This window comes from Dinoponera quadriceps, unplaced genomic scaffold (assembly GCF_001313825.1).
Source record: "Dinoponera quadriceps isolate SergipeBrazil2010 unplaced genomic scaffold, ASM131382v1 scaffold1565, whole genome shotgun sequence".
NCBI lineage: Eukaryota > Metazoa > Arthropoda > Insecta > Hymenoptera > Formicidae > Dinoponera > Dinoponera quadriceps.
The window spans coordinates 1,606,212-1,614,906 of NW_014556124.1; the positions used below are offsets into that span (position 1 = coordinate 1,606,212).

An 8,695-nucleotide genomic window follows, 5' to 3' on the forward strand; every position below is an offset into this window, starting at 1 on the left:
GGTACATATTTTCAAATTCTTTACTGCAAAGTTGCAAAAATGATTCGAGAAAATAAGGGATAAAAAAAAATATTTATATACAAACCACAATTTAAGTAAAGTGAATAAGTACATAAAAATATAAGTGAATATATACAAAATATAAAATATACTATATACAAAATATAAAATATACTATATACAAAATATAAAATATAGAAAACTTTTAAATATGAGAACTATATATCATTAGCATATTATTGCATGTGGATAAAATATACTATACATTTTATAATAATTTAATATATTTCTTTTTGCCAATTCATAACATTATACTTATATGATCTAAAAAATTACTGCCAATAGACATGAATTCATAAAAGCCAGTGTAAGTAGTTTTTCGCAAAAATGCATATTAGACGAGGTTCTGTTAACATAATAACAGCCATATTTGTCGTGAATAAAATTTTCGCCTGTTGTTGGTAGATTTCGATAGTTCGTCTAAAATCTTATGTAGCTTTATATATATAATCCTTAGAGTATCTCAATATATAATATTATAATTATAAACTGTTATTATTGACAAATATTTTTTTATAAACGTAAAAAATAAAGTCATATATGTAACAAGTGTTGAGAATTACCGACTCTAGGTAAGGTTTCACGATTATCAGTAAAAGATAATGAAAGAGCATTGACATTATCGACTATTCAGACATCTAGGGTGCGTTCCGAAATGTACCGATTGAGTATCGATAACTACTGCTGAAATCAGCAAGTCAGTCGTTCTAAAATCGATCAATTTGATTGATCGTGACAATACTGAAAATTGGAACGCATTTACAATATTATGTAGTATTCACGATATAACTTATTTAAAATATAAAGTGTGTATATGTACATATATAATAACATTTTAGATGGCATAGTTTCATATACGTTCTTCAAGCATATGTAATATGATTGTGAAACGTTACATATGTTCATTAAAGAATTTACGTTAAAGAAAGTGTATGAAACCAACATGATCTATCTGGAATTTAATCATTGAGATTATTATTTAATGCTATATCTGTATGTCGATATTTAAAACGTATATTTGCTTTTCTCAGTATCGTAATAGCGTAAGTACCAGAAATATGCCGTCAATATGCGGTAATATAGCGACGATAGCATGGAATATCATTCAGGATGGCCCATCTCGCATATATCTAATTTTTATATTCCATGAATATTCATATTCGGTGATTACTTTGTTACAACAAATGAATTCGAAGGGCATTCGCGACCCCAAACAGCACAAATTCCTTGACTAACCGTTATCCATAGATGTTCTGGGACGATTGCGATTCTCGAAATGCGGAAAGTGCCAACTTCACTCGGTATAACCGACGCCCTGTCCGTACATGCATTTTCGTCGGCATTTCCGATGGAATTTTGCTACAATAATATGCAATATGACTTACTTTTCAGTGCTCTCGATCATAATTCGCATCCGGACTATCCTTTAGCAAGTAAAAACACACAAATTGACGATTCAGACCTCAGCCTCAATCGTATGCTCAATTCGCCGAACGTACGATGCTTTACACAGCATACTCCGACAACGAATTATTCACTTTCGGCGGCGATTTAGCAATATTTTGTTATGGACAATGCACAATACTTATTTTTAACATTCCCGACGGACAATACGCACACGAAATTTACAATTCGGCGTACTGAAACACGAAAGAAGCACGGAGCCGCTTCTCGGAATTGTCGCGCCGCGATCCCTTCCACACTGACTGAAGCGCGACGGTTGCAACACTCGAAGTGTGCACTTGTGCACTTGTGATACACCGACTTTCAATACAGTGATTTTATGCCCATATTCTGAACGCATATTTACAACGATTTTGTAGCACGCTAATAAATCAATTTGTTAGTAGCTCTGAATAGAAATTTTGTTATAACCACGCGTGATTATTGATTATACTTAAATAATCGTTCAATATTATCTAGTGTTACACTTTATGCACTTAAAATACAATATAGGATACTCAATGCGTGAACGTAAACATAATGTACATAGACATAATATATTTAAGCTACTGGTGTAGGAGACAGGCCTCAGGGTAGTTCATAGCCACAATTAAGAAGAAGAAGAAAATAATATATTTAAGCTGAGTGTTGAAGAGTGGGAATCGAAGTACACATAAAAAGAGTACATTCTGTGTTCTGTATCCCTGGCGTTCTCTCTTGTTCGGACATATATATATACGTATAGGCCGATATTCATAATTGGATCTTACATATAAGATCATCTTAAGTTCATCTTCAGATGATGCAAGGCTCATTTCATTGGCTACAAAGCATTTGAAGATAAACTTGAGGACAGTCTTAAATATAAGATCTGATTATGAATACTGGCCATAGACCACACGAACGAGAAAGAACGCTAGGAACACAAAATAAAGTACATCCATTTTTACGTGCACCTCAACTCCCGACGTCTCAAGTAAAGGCAAATACCAAATATATCATGTCCATACCTTGTATTAATTCCGGTCTACAATAGAGGCTTTAAGCTTTAAGCCTTAAAAAATTGACCAGTCACAGTCGATTATTTTCCTCAAATTCGACTGTGGTTGAAGTTCATAATACAAGAAAATAAATGGACTTATTGTTAGCTACACTTTATGATTAACTTTATATCACGTATTGATTAAAAGAAATTTACGATATTTTATAATCTAGACTAAATAAAAATACATATGTCCTGCTAATTACAAGTATTATAGCTGAAAGATAATTATAGTTTTGTTCCGAACGTAACTGATAACACTGATAATAATTGATACGTAAATGTTTTTACGATTTGTAGACTGCGTTCGGAAAGCGCTCTATCAGTACTACAGTATTTGGTTTGTTCTTTTTAGCTGCACCACTGAACTAGCAATGCACTGCAATAAGTTGAAGCGAGACAAGTTTTCTCACTTCAATTTATTATACCAATTCAGCTAAAAATAACAGGCTAATTGCTAACGTAAAACAAGATAAAATGATGAAATAGTGTTGATAGCGCACTTTACGAACGCACGTCCTTGGTTTTTCATTAGAGGTCTCACAAGTCTGTCCTCTGTATCTGTAGTTAAACATTTCGTCTTGCGTATATTTTTGAGTTTTGATGTTCACTTATATCTCCGTTTTGTACTTTGAACCCTGTTTATATGTTAGGATATAAGTGACACGTTTTCCTGCATCGTCATTCAGTTTGTCATTCGTACTTCTTACGGCATACATTAACGATTACTTCAAGTTCGAGATAGTGTTATCGTTGCTATTATTAATAAAACATTCAATATGATGCTTAACAAGGTAAGGGAGAAAAAAAGTAACAATTATTCGAATTTATCTTCTTTGCCGCAATTGATAATTAGGCAACCATTACATTTCTATTACTGTTGTTAGCAAGAAAGATAAAGTGTAACGATTAATTATTATATAAATATGCAAATATTTATTTTCCCGAGGTAATTAATGACCAGATCTTTTAACACATTATTCATATGAACACATATGCTGATGTCAATTTTCAGGTGTTCAATCCCAGAATATACCTAAATATGGTACGGCCGTTCTCAGCAGCTGCTGAATCAATTAAAGGGTTCAGCTTAGGTTAGTAAACTTGTAGTATTTCATAGATAAAGAAAAAACATCACATGATAAATGGTATCATCTGATATTTGGATACATATGGTATTTGTAGAAAAGATTTAGGACGTAATATAAACATAGATATATTTGTAGAAATCTTTGGTTCTTTGTCTTTAACCAATTGAAACGCTTCGATCAATACCTTGAGCTCAAATTTACTCTTTATATCTGCACGATTTCAAAGATGATTATCTATTAATGTAATATTATATAAGAAAATGATTGTTTGGGTATTTTAAATCTTTTCTTCGTGCACAAAAATTCTTAATTATATAATATTCATAGTTATAAATATATCAATTTATATAGTAATGTACTTTTTGCTATGTTTTTAACTAATCCAATTCTTTTAGAATTATCTGATACTCAGAAAGAAATTCAAGAACTAGGACGGAAGTTCACCAGAGAAGAAATCATACCAATAGCTGCGGAATTTGATAAAAGTGGACAATATCCGTGGGACATTGTCAAAAAGGCATGGAGTATTGGTATTCTAAATCCACATATTCCACAACATTGCGGTATGTTTATGGACTTATCATGCATCAGAATTCTAAAATTCTGTTACGTATATTTGTGTGTGTGTGTGTATGTGTGTGTGATGTATATTAATTTGGAACAGAGCATAATATTATTAGTATTACTAAAATAAAGTTCAAAACAATCAAAATTTGTTATAGGTGGTCTAGAAAGTGGTGTTTTTGACGGCTGCTTGTTGGCAGAAGAATTTGCTTATGGCTGTTCAGGAATAGCAACTGCATTAGGAACAACAAATCTTGGAGTAAATTTTATTTTGCATTTTATTATGCAGGATACCTTATTCTGACATCATAAAGTTTTAATAGCATTTTTTTTGTTAAGAAACTGATATATGCATGATTTTATCTTAGTAAAGATATTGAATTATCAATTATCATTTTTTGAGATTGTAGACACTTTGATTTATCTAATATATTAATAAGATGTACGTATATTGAAATTCTCCTTTCATTTATTCAGCAAACTCCCGTTCTCATAGCTGGAAACAAGGAACAGCAAAAGAAATATCTTGGAAGATTAGTAGAAGAGCCACATGTTGTAGTAATTATAAACTTATATAATATTTTAATTTAATCTTCTAACGGCAAGGTGGGTTTTCAATGTATCCAGAAAAGTGAGATTGGATCGGATCCCATGCTCTGTTTCATGTAATCAATGTACAAAAACGTAAATAATAACATGAAATATTCTTTAAGAGGAGAAACAGCACGTGCGCGCTGTAAAATAAACGAGCTGTGGAATCACATCCAACCTAAACCTTACCGTTAGAGGATTAAAATATAATATATTTTACTATATAATACTATTTCTACAGGCCTATTGTGTTACTGAACCTGGTGCAGGATCTGATGTAGCAGGTATTAAAACTAAAGCTGAAAAGAAAGGAAAGGAGTGGATACTTAATGGGACCAAAATGTGGATCACAAATGGTGGTGTTGCCAACTGGTATTGCAATATATTTTTATTTCTAGTACATATATATATAGATGTACACTTTATAATTATATCTTACATAACTATACTATACAACTATACTATACAAGTATACTATACTATACAACTATACTATACAAGTTGTTCGACCTTGATATCTCCTTTAGGTTTTATCTGAAAGAATTTGTTATAAAACTCTATCTTTTATGAAAACCTCGGTTTTCTTTCTCCCTTTTTTTATATAATTATTTGTTACATAGGTATTTTGTTCTGGCGAGAACAAATCCTGATCCGAAAACACCAGCAAGTAAGGCTTTCACGGGTTTCATCGTGGATCGTGATAGCCCTGGCATAACTATTGGTCGTAAGGTAACACCTCAATTATCTCAAGTTTTGTCGAAAGTTTGACCAAATACTTGCATACTTTTATTAATTTATATCGTTTGTCTTTTTCATATAATTTTTCAAGGAAATAAATATGGGACAACGAGCATCCGATACACGAATGATAACGTTCGAAGACGTTCGCGTTCCTGAAGAGAATGTGTTGATTGGAGAAGGACAAGGTTTTACTGTAGCTATGAAAACATTCGACAGGACACGACCAAGTGTAAATTTTCACCAATGATATTAGATGATAAATGAATGTAAGATTTCAATTACTTTATATTTAACCTTTGTATTGTAGGTTGCTGCAATGGCAGTTGGCGTAGCTCAGAGAGCTCTGGATGAAGCAACGAAATATGCGATGGAACGCAAAACTTTCGGTAGACTGATCGCGGATTATCAAGCTGTGGCATTTATGCTATCTGATATGGTTATTGGCGTTGAAACTTCCAGAATAGCAATGCTGAGAGCCGCATGGGCCACTGACAAAAAACTGCCGAATGCCACTCCTCTTGCTAGTGTTGCAAAATGTTATGCTGCTGATGTAGCTAATAAATGTGCTACTGACGCTGTACAGGTAAGTACGCTATAATGAATCTCTAAATAAGAAACTTTTTGCGTTAATTGTTAAGAGATATATTCTTTTTGCGATATATCACACGAGACAATACTTTCTTTCAGGTTTACGGCGGTGCTGGTTTTAATACTGAATATCCAGTGGAAAAACTTATGCGTGATGCTAAAATTTTCCAAATATACGAAGGCACTGCACAAATTCAAAGATTGATCATATCACGCCATCTCTTAAATCAAGCCAAGCAAACAAGTAATTAAAGAGAGAAACATATGTCGGACTGATTTATGATCTATACAGTTACGATCGATGCAAAAACAAAAATTGTTACAAATATATTAGTATTTAATACGCAAGATGTTTCCTAATAATCATCTAAAGAGTACGGCATATCATTTATGGGTCATAAAATTATTTTCTTTCTTTTTATAAAAATATAAATAACTTGTTTTCAATTATTTACTTTTTGAAAGACTACTTTTTGAAAGAAACAATGGTGATATTCATATTGAATGTTAAGAAAGACTTTTGATATATATTGTAAGTAATCATTATAGGACACATCGTGTATCTATTATATATATATATATATATATATGTATGTGTGTGTGTGTATGCAATACATTACATGATGTGTAATTTTTATACACCAAAATATCTATATAAAAAATTTGTATTTTATATGAATGTTAACATATTCACCTATTTTTACATATATAGATTAATTGTAAATGTACAGATTAAATAATATATATATTTCTATAAGCCGTGAAACAATAACACAAGCTATTGAAAAATAGTATTATAGATGTAATTATTTATAGATTTTACTTTGTCGCTTTGTTATAACTTCTTTATTATGATTGTGAGTTTAGTATATACACACTTGAACGAGACATTTATGAAATTGTATTTTGATTTTTACTGTAAAACTTAATTTGGAAATCATTTAAACTAAATACTCGGTAAATACAAAAAAATGTAAAAACCACATGTGTAGCAAGAAAGATTATCAGTACAGAATATATACCGAGGATCTATATAAAAGTATATTTACCTTCAACTAATGTGATATTTCGATTTCGCGAATAATTTACTGCGTGCTACCTTCAACCGTGCTTCTTGCATGTTTAGAATCACTTTGGGAAATCAAGCGAAGTGTAAGGATTTATCAAGCATTTGCACCAATCGCGGGTAAGATCGTCTATTAGTGAATCCTCGCAATCCTAATTTCCATAATACGTACGCGGTTATCCATGGAAACCAATCCAAGAAAGATTGAAAAAGTACCTTAATTGGTTCTCCGTCGCGAAAATTGCATAACTATGGCTAATCGAGGCTCTAACTGGCCGGTCAAAAGGTCAATCGTCGTTCGTATGTTTCCTCGTGTATCGGCCCGGAGAACGCGCGGTGGACGCGCGTGAACTCGTCGACCATTTCGAATCGAGCGCGTCTGCTCGCGACAGATGGCGCTGCTCGCGCCAAACGGGAGAGCGTTAGTCAAGTGCATTGTTCATTGAATACGGATTACCGCCGCATTATGTCCGTCAGGCCGTAGTTTTTTGCCACGGTTATATTTGGTGAAGTCGCGCGTGACGAGTTATGCAACGTACGCCGCGAAAGGGCGGCCCGCGCGGGGCGATCGGACGCCGCGGCAGCTGACCTACTTAAAGCGGCCAGCTATCGTCGTATCCGACGCGGCGGCAAATCGGCAGCAGCGACCGAGAGGAGGTTCGTTGACAGATCTAGGCGAAAGAACGGCGAAAGGTCGCGTAACGACGTTTCGGTCGCGAGGCCCGTCGGTCGGTCGGCTGGCTCGCGAAATCGCGAGAATCGATGCCGACGGTGACTCGCGATGATGACGGGGGACCGCGGGGGGGGGACACATTTTGGAAATTGCGTCTTTCCGCGACAGCTCGCCGACGAGCCAGTGCCGTAATCGGTGTGCGGCGGCACCCGTAACAAGGTGGTCAGGCAAACCGGCTCATGTTCGTTCGTTCGTTCGTTCCCTACCTGACCGAGAGAACCACTTGTGATGTTTGACGACTTTCTCTCTCTTTCTCACTCGTTCACTCACTCACTCACACTCTCTCTCCCACTCTCCCTCTATTTTATTATCTTTCTCTGTCGATGATACGTGACGACACTCGTGCCGCGGCAGCATGTTGTCCGGAACGATGTGCACGAGCGAGTGATCAAGCGGCAACGTTCGCAATATTACGTTCGCGCTTACGTTTTCCCTTTCGTTAGCCACTGCCGTATCCGTGTGGCGTAATGCCAGGCGCACACAACGCAGCGCCTTCTCTCTCTCCCTCTCTCGTGCACACATACGCGCGCACACACACACACACACACACATATCGCACGAGTGACACGCTAAAATGGTAATTTCGCGGGATGCAAATTGGTGTGAGGCGATGCGCGCGTTTCACACAGCTGAGAATTATCACGCTCACGTGACTCTGTCTTCGGTTATCGCGACCGATACTACAGTCGCGGCTGGCACGCGAGCGATCTTCGAACCTGTCGCATCTCGTCGTCTCGAGTCGGCGTGAAAAAAAAACGCGCTCGCAGCGCCGGTTC

General features: G+C 35.4%; 1 protein-coding gene and 1 long non-coding RNA gene across 2 annotated transcripts in view; one reads left to right on the forward strand and one right to left on the reverse strand.

Moving 5' to 3' along the window:
• Nucleotides 1-1,664, reverse strand: part of LOC106746769 — a 57,130-nt gene extending 55,466 nt beyond the window's left edge. Inside the window, exon 1 of the long non-coding RNA XR_001374611.1 lies at nt 1,446-1,664. This is a non-coding gene — a long non-coding RNA (uncharacterized LOC106746769). The remainder of the gene's footprint in view (nt 1-1,445) is intronic.
• Nucleotides 1,665-3,063: 1,399 nt separating this feature from the next.
• On the forward strand, nt 3,064-6,535 carry LOC106746765 (probable medium-chain specific acyl-CoA dehydrogenase, mitochondrial). Its single transcript, XM_014623758.1, has 10 exons — nt 3,064-3,339; nt 3,561-3,639; nt 4,032-4,199; nt 4,359-4,459; nt 4,678-4,758; nt 5,033-5,163; nt 5,412-5,520; nt 5,621-5,761; nt 5,840-6,115; nt 6,220-6,535. The coding sequence occupies exons 1-10, from the start codon at nt 3,325-3,327 to the stop codon at nt 6,370-6,372; spliced, it is 1,254 nt and encodes a 417-aa protein (XP_014479244.1). The 5' UTR covers nt 3,064-3,324; the 3' UTR covers nt 6,373-6,535.
• Nucleotides 6,536-8,695: the final 2,160 nt, after the last annotated feature.

What these genes read in the sequence shown, in the direction of transcription:
- LOC106746765 (XM_014623758.1), top strand. An exon ending in TAGGAACAACAAATCTTGGA is followed by an intron (nt 4,460 to 4,677) that starts GTAAATTTTATT and finishes TCATTTATTCAG; the next exon opens with CAAACTCCCGTTCTCATAGC. An exon ending in GCATAACTATTGGTCGTAAG is followed by an intron (nt 5,521 to 5,620) that starts GTAACACCTCAA and finishes TAATTTTTCAAG; the next exon opens with GAAATAAATATGGGACAACG.